The sequence below is a fragment of the Musa acuminata genome, chromosome BXJ1-11 (assembly GCF_036884655.1).
Source record: "Musa acuminata AAA Group cultivar baxijiao chromosome BXJ1-11, Cavendish_Baxijiao_AAA, whole genome shotgun sequence".
In the NCBI taxonomy this organism is placed as follows: Eukaryota; Viridiplantae; Streptophyta; class Magnoliopsida; order Zingiberales; family Musaceae; genus Musa; species Musa acuminata.
The window spans coordinates 32,530,233-32,549,232 of NC_088337.1; the positions used below are offsets into that span (position 1 = coordinate 32,530,233).

The following is a 19,000-nucleotide window of genomic DNA, read 5'->3' on the forward strand; positions in this document are numbered from 1 at the left end:
CCCGGGTAGTCATTGAGTTCAATGTCCATCGCCCCGCTCACAGGAACTCCTTCCGTGACTATCATCTCTTTGTTAATCACCTGCACAAGGAAAACAGGATTCAATGAATCAATCTTACACAAACATCACTGCTTTGCAAAGAACAAAAAGGTGTAATGCCCTACTGAGAGAACCTGTACTGCAGCCTTCGTTACAGCTCTGTCTCGGTTCCTCGATGCAAGGATTCCTGCAACACAAACCAGAGAAGAGATCAGCACTCGGGTGGCTCCATAGGTGAGAAGAAACCTTGAAGAACTGTACTTGACGGTGGAGCTGCTTCCAGGGAGAGAAGGCATGAAAGGAGCAGCAGCAGTGTGAAGAGATGATTCAGAGGCTGCTTCTGATCCATAAATGCAATATACTTCCAACAGAAAACCAAGCTGATGAAATGAGTGTAATATATAGCAATTGTCTGATAGGTGACACTGCAATCTGCATAGAATATATGAACATAATTGGTTCCACTAATGATGAAGCTTTAGGATGACTCATACTAGAATCTAGTAGTAATTAAACAGGGCCAAGTTATATGTGTCACATATGGGTTAATGTACATGCCACTTGCATTATATATACAAATGATAGAAAGCTGATAACACAATTGTAAGATTAAGACCATTCATACATGTAAAGAATAAAATTCTTTACATGAAAATAGTAGTATCCCCACACAGATTTTTCATGTATGTATATGTGTGTGTATATACATATATATATATATATATATTGAAGTGAAGAATCTTCATGTACTAGTAGAGGTTGATGCAGCATTATTGTGTGTGACAAGTTGTTGAGAGGAATTGACCATCATCATAAAGAGATTAACTTGAATGACTTATTTTGAAGTATGATTTGAGAAGATTTTTTGTAGTGCCTCATTTGATCTATTCTTTTTTTTTTTTTACATAATTAAATGATGTAAATTACTTGGATTTATTTATTTTTTCTTCTTTTAACTCTTACTAGTTAGTCTCCCAAGTGCATTAGAAGCCAAATTATAATCCCGATGAAAGACAAATATGAGTAGATAAAACGACAAAATAATTTTAATTAGTACGAACGAGCGAGGATGTTAGCTAGTTTAATTGGTAAATAATTCGACTGTCGATAGTATTGTCCCTTATACTCGCAAAGAAAAAGAAAGACACAACAAATACATACAAATGCTTGTGAATAAATATGATATTGTTGCACTTTACAACATGTAAAGTGCCATTCACTCAAAGGAAGCAACTCTAAATCCTAATCTTTTTTGCCCTTTCTTGTTTCCTTTTCTATGATCAAAGATTCCAAGTACAATATCTTTCCATTTGCTTTTACAGCTCTTTTCTTTCATCAAACCACAATGCTTGCATGCTTTGTGTCACCTTCACTTTCGAGTTCGCCATTCGCCTGCCCAACTGAAAGCCACAGCTACACGAAATGCTACAAGATAGTGATGAAGCAAAGGAAGGAAAAGCTGAGACATGTGGCTCCATTCCTCTCATGGCAACACTTACGGACTTTGAGCCTTACCTTAACACATCCATGTTAAAGCTAGAAGAAGGCTCCATAAAAATGCTCGAAATTGAGGAAAGTTTAGCTCCTTTTGTTGTATATGTTCTTCCTTCTCCTACATATTGTAAATGCTTTTGACGAGAATGAGGAGAGCAAGCTTGATCTACGCTTGGATCAAAGTACGGAGGCTCCAAGAACGATCGATCCTTTGGTTGAGCTCTCTCTGCAATCCACCTACTGAACAAAAGGAAAGGAGTAGCTGTATCTTCTCTTGCCATGGACATGAAGTTGTGGATTCTTTCCACCCTGACAACTCGACACGTGGACTGCAAGATAGATTCTATTCAAGTTGCCTAGATTTAAAGGAAGATCTTGTCCGATTAATAGAGTTGGGTCATCCTCATTGCACAAGATGTCCATAATCATGTGGAGCTGCTGAAACTTATCATGCACATCGAGTTGTGTAAGGCAGCTTGAAGCCTATCCTACCCTCCAAAGTCATCTACATAAATCTAGTCAAACAAATGTACCAAAATGGAGAAGAAAATGATGTAAAATAATTAATCAGAGAAGACTTCCAAATTGAAAGTTATGTGGGGCACAACTTTAATGAATTAATCAATCTAACTCCCACAACTTGCAAAACACTCTTTCTTTTTTGTGCTTCTCTATCACACTTCTCTTTATCAAAGTGAAGTGAATCAGTGATGAAAGAACAACAAAACACAAATTATTGAGTTCTTTGCTTAACTTTAAGTTCAAAGTCCTTTATGTACCTTCTCATATGAATCATGAACAATTTTCTCTTATCTAAAACTTTTAGATGTGTAAGATTTTAAAGAGTAACAAATCCTAATTTCTGTAGTTTCTTTTTTTCATGCTTAAATTTTCTTATCGCTCGAGTAATTTGATTCTCAAAATAATCTGATTACTATTAAGACATCAAAAATACTTATCAACCCTAATAACATCAAACACCTATTCAACCCGCAAATAGCTTATTAGGAGAAGTAAATAGAAAAAGGGTAAGTTGACATTAAAAAAAAAAGGTACATTATGAGTGAGAGCCACAAGTAGCTCACAAAAATAAACAAGAATGTTAAAGCAATCTCATGGTTTCAGAACCACCAAAGGAAAAGGGAAAAAGGAAAAAGGAAAAAAGGCCATGGGAAGAGAGATTCTTATCAAAGCTATCTTTTTCAAGAAAGAGAAAAGTTGAATGGATGCCCACATGAACTGCAGGTCTCTTTGTATGACTTTTGTTTCCAGATTGTGGTTGAGATCTATTAGTTGTAGTTTGTCACAATTCAATTCAATCCAATCTAAATTGTGGTTTGTGAATGGATTGAAGTAACAACACATGAAAAAGATATCATTTTTTTTTTTTTCTAACTCATCATCTTTGTCTCCTACCCTCTTTATACTTAAGCATGGCAATGATCCAAAGAGCCCAATTCATCAATCTGAACTAAAAGCATTTGGGGCATCCAGGGCCTCGAGGCACTAAGTATACTCCATCATATCACCCATCGAATGAGAAGTGTGTTAGGTCTCGATAAGAATTTTTTTTTTTTTTTTAAAAGATCTTGTTTCAAAACATGATGAAGAATAATGATATGTGTGATATAACATAAAGAATAATGAGTATATATCAAAAGTCCTTCCATTATAATTTATCTTTTTTTTTTTTTTTTGCACTCACTCTCCTCACTTTTCATTTCAAGAAACCCTATCACATAGGTATCAAGGGGATCAATTCGTGAATACACCCAACAATAATCTTTTATTATAAAAATAAAGACCTATCGATGATTACTTAAATTTCGAGATTTTCATTCTCCATCTTTTCTAGAAACACACGGGCGATTTCATCTTTCATATCTTTAATTTCGATTAAAATAATAATATAAGATATTGACGAAATAAAGAATACATGATAAATAAATTTATATTTTAAAACCTAAAAAGATTATATTTTTCTTTTTATTTTTTGACATGATTTCGGAATCCACTAGATTTTCGAAATTGCCAATTTATATAACATAAATTTGAAAAAGAGAGAGAAAAAAACATGCTGTCGTAATTATCTCTAATGACGAGGGTCTTCTTGGTATTTTGCAAGGATAAAAAGGCCCGATCCCTGAAAAGTTGTATCTTTCTTCCTGGTCGACTTCTGGTGCCCTTTTCCTTTTTCCCTGGCTGACGTCAGCCTCCTTAATCCACAACCACGAGAATTAGTGGCTCGGAATGCCTCCCGTCGTTGACTCCGACGCTTACCTGGCACTCGGTCACCGGCTACTCCCGGTCTCCCGCCTCCTCCTTCCTTCCGATGGAAATCGGCAATAAAAACCCCCCTTCTTGAAACAAACCAGACAATAAATTGCTACTTCTCTCTCGGGCAAAACAGCGAGGAGAAGGCGGAGATGCTCTTCGATTCCCTCTCGGAAATCGATCGGACGGCGCAGAGAACATGTCCGAGCCTGGGGACCCTGCCATCAAGCTATTCGGGACCACCATCCCCATGGCCGCGGCGGCTGATGAGGAGCCCGATGTCGAGGAAGCGGAGGCGAAGACGCAGCAGGTGAGAAGAGAAGCCCACCTCTCCTCTTTTCTCGATCCGTGCACTTCGTTTTTCCTAGTATTTCCTCTATGAATCTTGTCGGGGTCGGCGAAAGGTCGTTTCTTTTTTCGCTTGTTTTGCCGTATGGGTGATTTTTTCTCCTTTTACATTTACAAGTAATTTGGATTCATTTTGTTGAGTAAGCTTTCTGATGTTACATGAGAAGATTGACGACCTTGCATCACACTCTGGACTTCTCTTACTCGGAAATTTCATGGATGGTGTGACTTCAAATATATTGCTGACATCATTGTCCAGAATTACATGGCATAGCAACTTAATGTGGTTTGAGCTTTCTGTTTCGTTCATCTTAATTTCTTTTGCTCATTGAGTGATTATAATAGTTGGTGTTATGAGGAAAGTAAAAAGATGACGTTGTTTTGTTCTGGTGAATACTTTGATCTTCTTTTTCCCGAAATCTCCAGCAGGTGGAAAAAATCGAGTCTTTGGTTATTCTTGATGATTTATTCCTTTTTGGGGGGTTTCTTGGATCTCAGTTAATACAGGTGGATCAGCAATCAGTTTTGCGAAATCAAGAAAGAAAAAGTAATGAAACAATTCCATATAAATTGTACTGTACAGATCCATGTCATACTCTGCAGAGGGGTCCAACAAAGTAGAATAACGAAAATGATCAGTCATGTACATGTGAAAGGGGGATAAGAGGAATGCATATGATTCTTAAATTCATATTATCTAGCAAAAGGGAAAACATTCGTAGAATTCTATTCATGTAAAGAAGAAGTCTAAATTTGCAAGGCAAGAGAATTTAACTGTAGCAAGAAGCCATGTAGCAAATAGATTGTCTGTAAAGGTCCCAACTATTTGAGGTTGACTGCATGGATCTTTTCCCACCATTTAGCTTTGTTTAGTGACAGATCACTTTTTTTAATAGTAACCATCCAATCTCTTCAACTATTCCTAATAAAGTCTTCTTAGGTTTTTCTACTAATCAGTTAACTCACCTCAGCTGATGAGTGCATCCAGGATCTCCTTTCCATTCCAAGCAGTTCTTTCCTTATTCCATTCTTGATTGGAACTAAAAAGAAATTGTACTGTATAAGGGGTAATATTTGTCATTTAGGAGTGTTTACTTTTCATTGTAGTTTAAACTTTTAACATTGATGCATTAACTGGATTATGCTTCTAACCTGTAATGCATGACAAGTGTTTAATTATCTTGTTTTGGTCTTATATTTCAGAATTCATCAAAGGGAGTAACAAATATGGAAGTCAACAATGATTCTTCTATATCAACTGAAGAAGAGAATGAAGGTGACCCAATTAGTTTATCTGGTTTGACCAGTGGCAATGAAGATGACCATAAAACATCCGTTGAAGCTGAAAAAGAAGCAGCAAAAGCTAAAACTGAACATGCTAAGAGTGAGGCTTATGGCTCTGTACCAGAGAAGGTCCTCAAGAAGCCAGACAAAATTCTACCATGTCCTCGCTGTAATAGTATGGAAACCAAATTCTGCTATTACAACAACTACAACTTTAATCAACCTAGACACTTTTGTAAGAATTGCCAGAGATATTGGACTGCTGGGGGAACAATGAGGAATGTTCCTGTGGGTGCTGGTAGGCGTAAAAGTAAGCATTCCAATTCACCATATCGTAACGTAGTGAATTTGTCAGATGGATTTCAGAGTTTTCAGTCAGATGCTTTTAAATCTATTCATCATCGGCCTCTTCCATGTGCGTCTTCTACCCCTTCACAACCTTTGATAAGAAAAGGGACCGTCCTTAAATCTGATCAAGAAGATCCTCTTTACGAGTCTGTGACTTGTGCATTTAATATCAGGGAGCAAGGAAACAATGCTGCTTCTGACTCGATGATATGTGGATATAAAAGAGAGGAACCCTCCTGTTCATCTTCTGCAACAGCCTCCAATTTTGTCAAAAATGTGTCTGCTGAAAAAGCAGTTCATGTGCGATCAAGTGACATGCGAGTTTACTGCAATGGACTAGCACCTCTGCCTCATTTGCAGTATTATCCTGGGGTTCCATGGGCTCACCCATGGAGTCTGGCATGGAACAGTGTTGCTGCCATGGAAGCTGGTAGATGCTCATCTGAATATTCTTGCACAGTGGAGAATGGCAATTCAAGTTCGGTTTCACGGAGTCCCAGAGCATTGATGGCAGCTTCTCCTTTTTGTGCATCAACACTACCTTTCTCTTTCATGCCGGCTCCATTTCTGGGCTATTCCATTTTGCCAAATGGAACATGGAATGTACCATGTGCTGGATCTAATGGTTGCATATCACCATCACCCTCTACGAGCGATAGCGGATGTTCAGGAAATGGCTCTCCAACTTTGGGTAAGCATTCCAGAGATTCTAGTATACAGGGAGAGAATAATATGAAGAAGCCTTTATGGGTCCCTAAAACCCTTAGGATGGATGATCCAGAAGAGGCTTCCAAGAGTTCCATATGGTCTACCCTTGGTATCAAGCCTGAAATGGGCAGTATCTTCCAGTTCAAGTCTGAACACAAGGCTAAAAAATTGGATGGCGCACAGCTATTGCACGAAAACCCTGCTGCAGTATCTCGTTCTCATTGCTTTCAGGAGAGCACATAAAGAGCTCTCTCTGAAGTTGTGTGGAAATTACTCTGTATGATGCGTGCCATGTGATTTGGGAGCTCACTTGGCTGGTGGCCTTAAAACCAGGATCTGAAATTGTTACAAAGCTAGCAGGGGAAAGGGCCAAGCTTGTTTAACATATCTAAAATTGTTGAAGAATTCGTGTTGTAGATGCAAGAGGAACACATTCTTGTTTATAAGTTTTACTTCAGAGAGTTTGTCATCTCCTGCATCATGACAGAATTAGTTTACCATGATATGAGGATCAAGTTGAAAAAGGTGAACATAAACATAGTATCAGAACTGAAAAATCTGAATCTTCAAATGGCATCCTTGTTCTAATACGGAAAAAGAACTTTTGCTTTTATATGGTTCTTGGCTGCGTTGTTGGATGCTTCCTTGAAATTTATACAAATAAAGGCAATATCATAGATTTTCACTGCACATCGATAACTTTGTTGTCCAATAGTCTTACATCTCTTCTTTCAGTTACTCAAAGACTATTGTTATCGGCTGAGGTCATGGAAATGCTCCGATATCTTTTGGTCGACAGTATTCTAATGGTTGTCTGTAGTTGTTTGAAGTGTGTTTTCTTTAATTATCATAGTCTGGAAAGTTTTTTACCTGTGCTCAGTGGCATTACCTCTATTGTCCTAATTTTATGAACTTGTACAGGCAACTCGAACTTCTTTTTGGATTGATGGCTGATCAAAATATGTGCTTTATCTTTGCTATATCATTGGATCAGTTCTATTAGTATTTCATACCTTTCATGTCTATTCAAATTTTGGAGTTTGATAATTATACCCCCAGGCCCTGACATAGTGATTCATTCATTTGTTAGGAGCTGTAAATATGATGTTCTCAATTTTGTGCCAAAATAATGAAAGTTGATTACAACTGAAACTATTCGAGTTATAATTACTTGACCGAGATCTTATGTCGCATATAAATTCTAATATCTTCTTTGCTGATTTCTCATAAGTTAGTGAACAGCTTGCATGTCAACTCTTATGACATGAAATTGTTCTTGTTTTTTTTTTATTCTGTGTAGGAAAATAAAATTTCTAACACTTGTTGGCCTGGTTTTTCCTCCTCCTGTGGTATAGCTGACACTTGTAAATTTCATAACAGTTGGTTGTAGTTAGATTTTGCTCAGAGTGATATGAAACAGTGTCAACTGCTGAGAAACAAGTGGCTGCATGTTGTGAAAAGGTTTTAATACTGCCCAAATGATAAATGTTTAATAATTCATAAACATATTTCAATATTTCTTTTCTTTTTTTTTCTGAACATCAACAATAATAATATCGTTTGAAATTTACTTTGGTATTTTGATTTCTCTAATCATGACAAGATTACTAATTTTGGGAATTAGGGATTGGTACCATGGAGACTCAAGATTTTCTCTATGGATTCTCCAATCCAACATAGATCACACCTTGCTGTCAAAAATTACAATCTTCTCATTCACAATCCTATGCTACTAACAGCCCTTTGGACTTCCAACATAGAATTCTATTGCTGATGATGAAAGCCCCGCAAGAAGTTACATGAATGCATGAGGCATGTCACTTGGCGTTCGCGTAAGCGACATCTTCTTCTTCTTCTTCTTCTTCGCTGATTTCCAGTACGAGACAATTCTTCAAACAGGTCATCGGCATCAATCACGGCTGAAACTGGACAAAGATCCATCGAACCTAACCCTACATAAGATGCCTAGGGCACGATGGAGGGAGTCATCATCATCACTCCCGTCACCATCCATCCGGCCACCAACGCGCTGTGTGAAGGAAAAGAACAAAAACATGCAATAATCCAAGGTGTGTCGCTCACCTGTCACGGTCGAAACGCGGAACACCTTCTCCTCCGATGGCCTCCATCGGTTCGACTCCGACGATGAGTTGTGCCGTCTTTCGTGACGAGAAAATCCTGAACTCTGCCTCCTCCAAGATATGGAATCCTAAAATCCCTATCACGAGTACGCGATCCGGCCAAGCGACTTAGTTAGCACGATGACTTAGTCATCTTATATTGGGTCCCGTACATCAATGATCGCTTGTCATGTTATGTCGTTTATGGATAGATAGATAAATGGGAAGATCCAACAGAGGAAATCATGTTGTAGTGGGTGGAGGAAGACTTGTTCGCAAGTGGGCACGCATGGTATGAATGCCTTTATATACCTTGTCTCCTTGTGGCTTGGAATTTTCCATGTTTCAAAGGTGGGAGGCTAAAAGGAGATATATGATATAAATATATATATAATGTAATATATAAATGAAAACTATCTTCAAACATTGCAAGGATGTAAAACCCTCCAATTTATTGTGGAGAGGTGATTCTGATAACCATAGGTGGTGTCTGACCTCTTGAAGTAACAAAGAAGGGGAAGTGAAGACTTGTAGGAAGGAGAAGGAAGAAGCGTTTGCCTGCACATTTGTTGTGGTAGAAGATGTGATGGGTTGGGTCTTTGGGAACCCGATACCTTTGCTGAAGCTAATAATCCAGACGAAGAAGCTGTTTGCATGGTCTTTCTTTTCCTTTTTGGATCTTATCGAGAGATCTTCTGTTGGAGCTGAGGAGTTGTGATGGCCTGACCTGAGAGATGAGTGCAGGTTGCTGTGGTTCAACAATGGCTGCCATGAATGCACGCGTGCCTCATCATTGTGCTTGGAGAGAGAGAGAGAGAGAGAGAGAGAGAGAGATGACAGGAGAGATCCAAGATGTGCCATGGGATTCAACAAAGTTGAGCAATGGATCCATGTGATTGGATTCACCCCCCACTAAGTTTGAAGTGTTGCAAAGCTGGACATGGGTTTTCGACACTTGCTTTAGAGCTAGCTTTTCAAGCCGACTACTACAGATCATGGTGAGCAATATGCAGCTTAAGTACTTGCGAGAAGGTGTGGGGTAAAGTAGAGAAGACAATCTAAGTTGGCTCATCACATTCACCTTTTCATTCTGATTATTAGCTTCAGCAAAGGTATCGGGTTCCCAAAGACCCAACCCATCACATCTTCTACCACAACAAATAATAGAAGATAACAACAATTATTGAAGAAGAGAAGAAGCTTTATTTAAAAATGAAATAGTTTTAGCAGCTTCAATACATTAACATGTCCCTCTCCTATTTATATAAATTAGGAGAAAAGATTAGTTAGGAAAATCTTATCTTCTATCATGCCCGGAAGATGGTGCTCCTGATAAGGATACAAATCTTGGATCAATGCAAAGAATGGTTGTAAAGAATGGTTTACAAGCAAGAGACTTTGTGAATAGAGCAAGAGCAGATCGCTGCTACTGTTGCGATTGTTGTTGCTATGAGGGCATAGGCGTTCCCTTCGTTCTCCTTAAGTTCGCCCTTCGTTCTCCTTAAGTCCATCGTTTTTTGGCAGATCAACGAAGGCATCGAAGGCTACTGCGGTGAGGAAGATGAGGATTGACCGTAGAGCCTCTTAGGAATGTGACTACAGCGGCGTTGGTCACTGGCCGAAGACAAGGGCGAAGCTTCGCTTTTCTCAACGACGTTGGTTGCTAGTCAAAGGCAAGAGCGAAACTTCGCTTTTCTCACTGCTCTGATACCATGATGAAAATAATAGAAGATAAGAACAATTATTGAAGAAGAGAAGAAGCTTTATTTCGATACCTCACCTATAGATAGGTCACCTTAGATCAACATCTAAGTGACCGTGTAAGTCCAACGTTTCCATCTCATCTCATCCCATCTCTCTCTCTCTCTCTCTCTACCTTGATGCGCACCAAGACTGTCGTGAGCTAGTCGTGACTTAATTATTGTCCCATACAGCTGATCTACGTACAACAAGGCAAAGAGTTTGGGAGCCTAACACGAATCTCAACACACTAACACTTACTCGGCAGCCGCCTAATAACAATATAATAATATTATTATTACAATTATTAGGGTAAAAAAGAAAAAGGAGGCTAACACTGTTCCATAGCGCGCGTGTAATTTGTGCGGATCGGCTGCGGCCTCGCTTTGATTATCGTGCTTTCCATCATTCAGCGTGCGCGTACGGAGTATGTATGCGCATGTGTCCTACATTTGATAGAGAAAGGGGAAGAAGCGGAGGACACGCACGACGTATACGGCACAAGCAGTAGAGTGAACGCTACCGCTGCTCCGTCATGTTTAGAATGCATATGCAACTCAAAATAAATATGTTAATATATTATTAATTACTGAGTTAGAACAAATATATTGCGTTTATTCGTCCTTATATTGCCTTGTGTTTTTTGGATGCAGAGAGATGAAGAGACGATGAGCATGGACGGTGGTGCAAGGGAGGACAACAGATGGAAGTCAGGGTAGGTCCTCCAGAGAAGGTAGAGAGGTCAAAGCAGCAGCCGTGGAGTATGCAGCTTTCAGCACATTTAAAGGAGTAGAGTGTGGGGGAGAAGGTGCCTCGAATTCCTGGATCCACACGAACGCTTCTCCTCTGCAACTCTGAGCGAGAGAGAGAGAGAGAGAGAGAGAGTCGTGTGGTTTTCTTCCACCCAAGGACGTTGGCTCTGTGAAGGTCCTTCTCTAAAGCTATTCCACCACCACTGTTCTTGTATTTCTTCTGCATCTCTTGAGCCTCGGTTCTTGGAGACACAGAGAAAATAACTCAAGCTCACAGGTGACATGGGATTCTTCGCTCCGGTAGCACCTCCATTTGTTCATGGCTTGACAGGGGAGCATGAGAACCACGGCAAGGTGGAAGAAGATGGCGAACGACAGCACAAGCTCTGTGCTAGGGGCCACTGGAGGCCAGCCGAGGACGCCAAGCTCAAGGAGCTCGTCTCCCAACATGGCCCTCGACACTGGAACCTGATCGCTGAGAAGCTAGCAGGAAGAACAGGTAGGTCGTCGGGAACAAGAAAGAAAGAATCTATCGAATGCTTACTGAATCCTCTGTGCCTTGTTTGTTGCTGTTACCGGAACTGGTTCTGGGCAGGGAAGAGCTGCCGGCTGAGGTGGTTCAACCAGCTGGATCCAAGGATCAACAAGAAGGCATTCAGTGAGGAAGAAGAGGAGAGGCTGTTGGCTGCCCACAGGCTTTACGGCAACAGATGGGCGCTGATCGCCAGAATCTTCCCTGGCAGGACCGACAATGCGGTCAAGAACCATTGGCATGTGACCATGGCCAGGAAGCAGAGGGAGCAGTGCAGTTGTGCTTACAGGAGGCGGCGGAAGCCATTCCTTTGCTCCGCCCACTCTCCCCCATCTCAGCACTCCCTCCCCAACGTTGCATGCAGTGGTGAGTCGACCATCACCAGCACCAGAGATGAGTGTGCTTCCGCTCGCGCAGACCTTTCCCTCGGTTCCTTCACCAGCAGCGCTGGTCCTTCCTGTGGCATGCTCAATGGTATGATCTTTTCTCCATATTCCTCCGAAAGAAACCCTTGTTCTGCAGCTCTGCTCCACATGAATTTTCAGCTGTCAACATCAACCATTGCCTCCACTTTTTCCCATCTCCTGGTGTTGGTCAATGGATAATCGTTTCATTGTAGGATCTGATGAAAGGCTGGTGTCGGCAAACGACGGATTCTGTGACAAGTTGGGTAATTCTGGTGGTGGCTTTCTCCCTCATGTCAATCCTATGCTGATGCTGGTTCCTGGGTTTGGTCAGTCTGGCTGCACCTGTTCAACTCCAAGGGCCTCGACAGCAGCTGAGCCACCAGCTTACCACATGACCTTGCCTCACGGTAAAACAGATCATGGAAGGAAGAACACTGAGTTGCCCTTTTTTGATTTCCTAGGCGTGGGAGCAAGATAAGGGTTCCAACACCCAAAGAAAGAGAGGTAGAGGCGAAGGTGACGTAGTTTCTGTCCATTAATGTAGCAGCCACAAAGCATGTTGCGAAAGAACTTTGATCCTGCGTTGTCTATCCTTCTCAAGGTTGTCAATAACCCGCAAGCTCTGATCTCAACCTGTAGATCAAACGAAATGAGATGATGCTTCATCCTATATATGTACCGAGACTACGTGTAGAAAAAAGAATCATAAAAGACTTCATCCATCCTATGATGTTCTTCAACCTTGGCACTGCTCTATGCTTTGCTCAGATCTGTAGGAATCGACAAGCAGTGGTCTTTTGTGTTGTTGTTTACCTCCCACTTTAAAGGCTGTTGGGTGCTCAGAGTTTCTGAAGCACGGCCCATCTCCTCACCTTGCAGCGCCTTACAGTAATCATGGTGGTGCTGAAGAGCTTCTTACTGAGAAGAAGCAAAAAAACCTTGGGAAAGAGAACGGTGAGCAGCGATCTTGAGGAAAAACAAAGGAAATGCTTTGTGAGTAGTGATTTGGACCTTGCATCCCCTTCAGAGGTCTCTCTCTCTCTCTCTCTCTCTCTCTCTCTCTCTCTCTCTAGCTTAGAGGGCGGGCATACTAACTGTGCAAATAAGTGGCAATGTCATGATTGGTTACTTGTTTGACTCGACTGTGAGAATGGCACGGTGAAGGTGCGATTGAATCGAAGAGGCACCATTATGGGGCTTGGCAGGATGTTTCATAAATGTAGCTACGTGCAGAGATTTGGTTTTCCTTTCAAGGAGGATCTCATGACAGGTATAGCCATAGGAGGAAACAGAGGAAGAAGAAAGCTACCGACTGCTGGAGTTTGGGGGGAGAACTCTGTACAAAGCAATAAAGATTATATCAAATGGAAGAATGACACTTGGGTTTCAACAAGGGGGGAGTTTATAACAGTTCAATTTTTGGTTTTTCATAACCCAAATAAAATCTTTATTATGATATCAAACATGTCACACTATATTCATTTCCATTTCATCTAATATTTAATTAAAATTATTTATATAATACTCTTTATTCATTTGTACTTAAGTATCAATTTTATGTTGGAATTGATAAGTATTTTTTAATTAATATTTTTTAAAATGATATTTGTGCCATGCTTGAAATAATAATATTTTTAAAAATTTGAATTGTTTTACTGATTGAATTAAAATAAATTATGATGATTTTTAGAGTCATGAATGTGATGGTGGCATTGATATATGATGATTTTGTCAAAAAAAATAATTATTGTGGATTTCTACTATCAACTGAGAAACCAACCGCCGTTGCGGGTCCGCCCGTCGACCGTGGGACCCGCGTCGTCGTCCACCAATGAGAGTGGGTTTCCTTTCCCTCCCCTACTTCAACGCCGTCACCTGAATGGCTCATGGCTTCGCGAGGAGCGCTTCCCAGCGGCATCCGCCGCCCTTCAAGTACCATGCACGCACACCTGCCTTCGTCGCCTAACTCTGAGGGTGTCGCGGTCGAATGGCTACCACGAGCTCGCACGCCTCTAGTTTGGTTTCTTTCTCGCCGGTTATTCGTTGGGTTTCTTGATATGTACACTTATAGGGGGAGAGAGAGAGAGAGAGAGAGAGTTCTACACTTCTCCTCCCCTCTCTTGTTTCGCTTCAACTGAGCACTTGATTAAAGATTCATATATATAGAGAGAATCGACGCCTTTTTCTTGATTGAAGATTCATCCAGTGCTCAATCACTACGATGTCCTGGTTTCACTTCCCCTTTCTTGTTTCACTTTCGATATATTTAGATTTTTCGGTTCTCTGGATTTCTCAAGACTCTCCTGATGCATGTCTTTCTTGATTAGAGATTCGTTCAGTTCTCTTTCTTAGTTAGAATTAGAACCTTCCTTTGGTGGATTACGCCCTGCGTTTCGCTCTACGGTAAATTCCCTTTTCTCGCTCTTACGGTAAATTCTGTAAGAGCTGGGTGGAAGTGTTCTGCCTAATCGTTCAACTCAATGAAAGAAAAAGAGTTCTTGTAACATTTATTAGTATATGAAGGTTCATTAACCATGGTAATTCTATAAGGATAATATGTACAAAAATTATGTCAGGTTTATCTTGGCAGAATGCTCTTCTCTTTATAACTCCATATTTACCTGCTAGTGCTGTTCATTCTCGCCACATTTACCTTGCTACACCACTCACTGGAAAATAGAAACACACTTTTGATACAATGATGTTCTCTAACTTTTGATACTTGCTTTTCTTACATGCATCCTCAGTTTGGTTGTTCTTATTTATCTCTAGAGACACCTTGATACATCTTTTTCTTTTTCTTAACAAATGGACCTTTCGTCATGTTTCTTTCTCTTCGATGGGCATTCTGTTCCATACATCAGTTCCAACAGAAGTCATTCAGGTCAAATTGTTTACAACTTGATGCACCTTTATTGTCTTCATGGATTTTTAGTTCTAGTTTTGTTGTAAGATATGGCAGTCCAAATCCATCTGATTGCTTTCTGTTCTCCTGTTGCGCTGATGGTCTCTTGCTGCTAAGATGTCCAAGAAATTTGTCGGTAAAGCAGCCTAAAATTATAATGTGAGCAGAAAAGCTTCCTGCCTGCTTGCTCCTTTACGTGGAACGATGGACACGCTTTAGAGAAGATGTTCCAAGGCAGCTCTCCCCAAGCAGGACGGACATCTTTTCCTTGGGGTCTTTGCGTAAGTTCTAAGCAACTCCACTGCAACTCTTCTCTTGCTGAGCTGAAGAAGAATGCCCCCAAGTCAAAAAGAAGAAGAGCACAGAGGTCGGCAATGCGCGAATTCCCACTACCAACAGTGACAAGGGAAGCATCTTTACACCTTCGTCGAACCGACTAACTTTTCAGAGGAAAGCAAAGCAACGGACCCCATCGTCCATCGTCCATCGTCAAGGTGTGTGTGGTCGTCTCATGCATGGATGGCAAAGCGTGGTGGGTGGACATGTTTCCGAGAAAGTTCCACTCCACCGACGCTTTCCCCTTCTTCCCTTGATGTGGCGATTCTGATCAATCGGCCAGCAAGCAAAGCAAGAGCTGAGTTCCAATTCTTCCCCGTCCACGGAGCGGAGCCATGGCAGAGGTGGTTGCCAGCAGCATCGTGAGGTTTGTGTCCGACAAGCTGGGAGCCAAAGTGTTGAACGAGCTGGGGATGCTGAAGGGTGTGGGCGAGGAACTCAAGCGGCTGGAGAGCACCCTCGCCGCAATCCAAGACGTGCTCGAAGACGCAGAAGCACGGCAGGTGAAGGAGAAATCCCTCAGAGTTTGGCTGCGGGAGCTGAAGGATGTCGCCTACGACTTGGACGATCTGTTGGATGAGACCGCAGTCAAGGCCCTGACCAAAGGAAAGGTGCGTGGATTGCCTCTCACGCCCAAATCAATTCGAGTTCGGCATGAGATAGCTTGCAAGGTGAAGAAGATGAGGAAGAGATTAGACGCCATCGCGGAGGAGCGAGCCACATTCCACCTGAGGGAGGGAACCGCCAAAGACAGTGAGCCGGGCAGTGGAGTAAGAGAGCAAACTGGCTCTTCGGTGGATGAATCCCAAGTCTACGGTCGACAGCAAGACAAGGAGCAACTCATCGACTTCCTTCTCGGCGACTCTACTGAAGAACATAATAACAATCTCGGAGTCATTGCAATTGTTGGGCTGGGTGGTCTCGGCAAGACCACTCTCGCTCAGCTAGTGTACAATGATGAGGGGGTGCGTCAGCACTTCGAGAGGAGGATGTGGGTCTACGTTTCTGATAAGTTCGACAGCAAAAGTCTCATGAGATCGATCATAGAATCCCTGAGCGCAAAGGAGTTCACCCTCCCGGACATGGACCCGATGCAGCGGGAGCTCGTGGAACAGATCAGAGGTAGGAGGTTTCTGCTGGTGTTGGATGACGTCTGGAACGAGGACTACGAACTGTGGGATAGACTGAGGATTCTGCTGAACAATGGAGCCAAGGGAAGTAAGGTTGTGGTGACGACACGAAGCCGGCGAGTCGCGTCCGTGATGAACGCGGACGACGTGCACTTCCTCGCCGGTCTCTCCGACGACGACTGCTGGTTGTTGTTCAAGAGAAGGGCGTTCGAGTCGGGCAGCAGCGCGAGGAACCCCAGCTTGGTGGCCATCGGCAAGGAGATCGTGAGGCGATGTGGAGGCATGCCGTTGGCAGCCAAGGCTTTGGGGAGCATGATGCGGTTCAAGCGAGAGGTGAGCCAGTGGGTGGCGGTCCGGGACAACGAGATTTGGAGACCCTCCGCCGACGTTGACGACGACCAGATTCTACCTGCTTTGATGCTGAGCTACAGTCATCTTCCACCGCGTCTGAAACAATGCTTTGCGTACTGCGCGATTATCCCAAAAGGCAAAACGATGCGGATCGAGACACTGGCTCAGCTGTGGGTTGCAGGAGGCCTGGCGGACCTGGAGGATGTGGGATCTCACTACGTGGATCAGTTGCTGTCCAGATCCCTTCTCGAGATCGGTCAAGAGGAAGCGCATGGTGCTGTGAACCTGGTCAAAATGCACGACGTCGTCCACGACCTCGCTCGGTTTGTCGCCGGCGACGAATGCTCGATCGTGGACGTCTGCGGCAGCACAGCCACCTCCCCAGGTTCGCGCTACGCGTCTCTACTCTTCGATGGACGGACGCCATCGGTTGCAGAGACGCTTGGCCATCTGCGGAAGCTGCGAGCTTTGTATGTGATCGTGACCGAAGGCATTTTTGAGGAGTATGGTGTGAGGGTGCTCGACGGGAAGAATGTTTACGGACGAAGTGCAGAGGAGCAAGACGAAGACGAGAGAGTTCTCCTTGCCATATTCTCCACCATGAAACCCCTGCGAGCACTACATTTGGATAGCTTTCCCATGAAAGCACTGCCTGCTGCAGTACAAAATCTCGATCATCTGCGGTACCTCGACCTGTCACGAACCGACCTCCGAACACTTCCTCCGGCCATCGGGCGTCTCCACAACCTGCAGATCCTGAAACTGTGGAGTTGTACAGGACTCGAAGCATTGCCCGAATCGATCGGCGAGCTGGTAAATCTGGTGACCTTGGATCTCTGTCTCTGCCGACGCCTTTCTTCTTTACCGGATTGCATCGGTCGCATGGGCAACCTGCGGAACTTGGATGTTTCCACGGCTTGCATCACCACGCTGCCGGAATCGTTGAGCTCCCTCTCAAACCTACAGCTGCTGAAACTTAGAGACTGTTACTGGCTGCATGAGCTTCCGAAGAACGCACAGAGCATGAGAAGCCTCACACACCTTGACATACGTGGTTGTTATGGTCTGACCTGCATGCCCGCGGGGTTAGGACAGTTGCGTCAGCTGCGGATGCTGCCGACGTACCTGCTCGGTGATGGAGATGGCGAAGGAGGTCTTGAAGAGCTCGGCACCCTAAATCTCGAAGGTGAATTGTATATCGGGAATCTTCAGAATCTAAGGAGTGCTACGGAAGCCGGCGAGGCCAATCTGAGGGAGAAGCCGGGCCTGCGTTCGCTGAAACTAAAGTGGGATCTGACCTCTTGGTTCCAACAAGAAGACCGGAATGATGTCGCGGCCATTGGTGAGGAGCACACCGAGCTGGTGGAAGATGCGCTAGGAAGCCTCCGACCGCAGCCAGACCTGGAGGTCCTGCGGATCGAGGGTTACGTTGGCAAGGTGCTGCCGGGGTGGATGATGGATTGCTCGATTCCGAATCTGGTGGAGCTTTCACTGGACTTGTTTACTCGATGTGAGAAGTTGCCGGCGTTGGAGAGGCTCTCCTGTCTAAAGGAGCTGAACCTGAGCAGATTCCCCCGTGTCGAGTGCCTTCCACGGTTAGGGCAGCTACCCTGTCTCAGGGTCCTCTGCCTCGAAGCGCTTCCTGCTGTGAAGCGTTTGGGATCAGAGTTGTCCGGCGGCGGGTGCGCGTTCCCTGCACTGGAGGAACTGCGACTGGTTTTCATGTTGGATTTGGAGGAGTGGTCAGGCACGGAGGGGGAAGATTTCCTTCCTCGTCTCTCAGAGCTGGTACTGACGGACTGCCCAAAACTAGGAGCACTACCATCGACGTTTCCATCTGTGAACCGGCTGACGATGAACGTGGACGACAAGCTGCTACTCTCTCACCTCGAACGTGGTGCGTTTCCAAACCTAAAGCATTTGGGTATCTGTAACTGCGACCCAGATGATGAAGCAGGAGGCATGCCAGAAGTCCTAGTGGAGCGCTTGGATTCTGTTGAAAGCTCGTCATGGACAGTAAGTGAACAGGAAATTGTCCAAGTTGGCAAGAATTGTTAGATCCTCCAAAGAAACTTCACTCTCTCTCTGCCTAACTCGTCCTTGCAAGACCTGGAAGTGAGGTTGTAAGACCTGGAAGTGAGGTTGTAAGAACTTGAAGAACACCTGCATTACCAGTTCAAGAGCTGAAAAATATACACCAGATTTTCTCATTTGCAGAAATCCAATAGAAAT

The 19,000-nt window shown here is 43.2% G+C and overlaps 3 protein-coding genes across 4 annotated transcripts; all 3 read left to right on the forward strand.

The window, feature by feature from the left end:
* The first annotated feature begins 3,897 nt into the window (after positions 1 to 3,897).
* On the forward strand, positions 3,898 to 7,475 carry LOC103972371 (cyclic dof factor 3). Its single transcript, XM_009386687.3, has 2 exons — positions 3,898 to 4,117; positions 5,359 to 7,475. The coding sequence occupies exons 1-2, from the start codon at positions 4,007 to 4,009 to the stop codon at positions 6,736 to 6,738; spliced, it is 1,491 nt and encodes a 496-aa protein (XP_009384962.2). The 5' UTR covers positions 3,898 to 4,006; the 3' UTR covers positions 6,739 to 7,475.
* Positions 7,476 to 11,014: 3,539 nt separating this feature from the next.
* On the forward strand, positions 11,015 to 12,786 carry LOC135585272 (transcription factor CSA-like). 2 transcript variants are annotated; one of them, XM_065088735.1, is made up of 4 exons: positions 11,015 to 11,282; positions 11,385 to 11,606; positions 11,703 to 12,113; positions 12,259 to 12,786. In XM_065088735.1, exons 2-4 carry the CDS (start codon positions 11,390 to 11,392, stop codon positions 12,522 to 12,524), a joined length of 894 nt encoding a protein of 297 aa, XP_064944807.1. In that variant the 5' UTR covers positions 11,015 to 11,282; positions 11,385 to 11,389; the 3' UTR covers positions 12,525 to 12,786. The 2 variants fall into 2 exon arrangements, with proteins under 2 accessions (XP_064944807.1, XP_064944806.1); XM_065088734.1 differs by having other exon boundaries at positions 11,015 to 11,606.
* Positions 12,787 to 13,946: 1,160 nt separating this feature from the next.
* Positions 13,947 to 18,978, forward strand: LOC135597766 (putative disease resistance protein RGA1). Its single transcript, XM_065091198.1, has one exon. It carries the CDS (start codon positions 15,623 to 15,625, stop codon positions 18,824 to 18,826), a length of 3,204 nt encoding a protein of 1,067 aa, XP_064947270.1. The 5' UTR covers positions 13,947 to 15,622; the 3' UTR covers positions 18,827 to 18,978.
* The last annotated feature ends 22 nt before the right edge of the window (positions 18,979 to 19,000 follow it).

What these genes read in the sequence shown, in the direction of transcription:
- LOC135597766 (XM_065091198.1), top strand. Translation starts at nt 15,623, where the DNA reads ATGGCAGAGGTGGTTGCCAGCAGCATCGTGAGGTTTGTGTCCGACAAG.
- LOC103972371 (XM_009386687.3), top strand. Translation starts at nt 4,007, where the DNA reads ATGTCCGAGCCTGGGGACCCTGCCATCAAGCTATTCGGGACCACCATC. An exon ending in CGGAGGCGAAGACGCAGCAG is followed by an intron (nt 4,118 to 5,358) that starts GTGAGAAGAGAA and finishes CTTATATTTCAG; the next exon opens with AATTCATCAAAGGGAGTAAC.
- LOC135585272 (XM_065088734.1), top strand. Translation starts at nt 11,390, where the DNA reads ATGGGATTCTTCGCTCCGGTAGCACCTCCATTTGTTCATGGCTTGACA. An exon ending in GAAGCTAGCAGGAAGAACAG is followed by an intron (nt 11,607 to 11,702) that starts GTAGGTCGTCGG and finishes GGTTCTGGGCAG; the next exon opens with GGAAGAGCTGCCGGCTGAGG. An exon ending in TTCCTGTGGCATGCTCAATG is followed by an intron (nt 12,114 to 12,258) that starts GTATGATCTTTT and finishes GTTTCATTGTAG; the next exon opens with GATCTGATGAAAGGCTGGTG.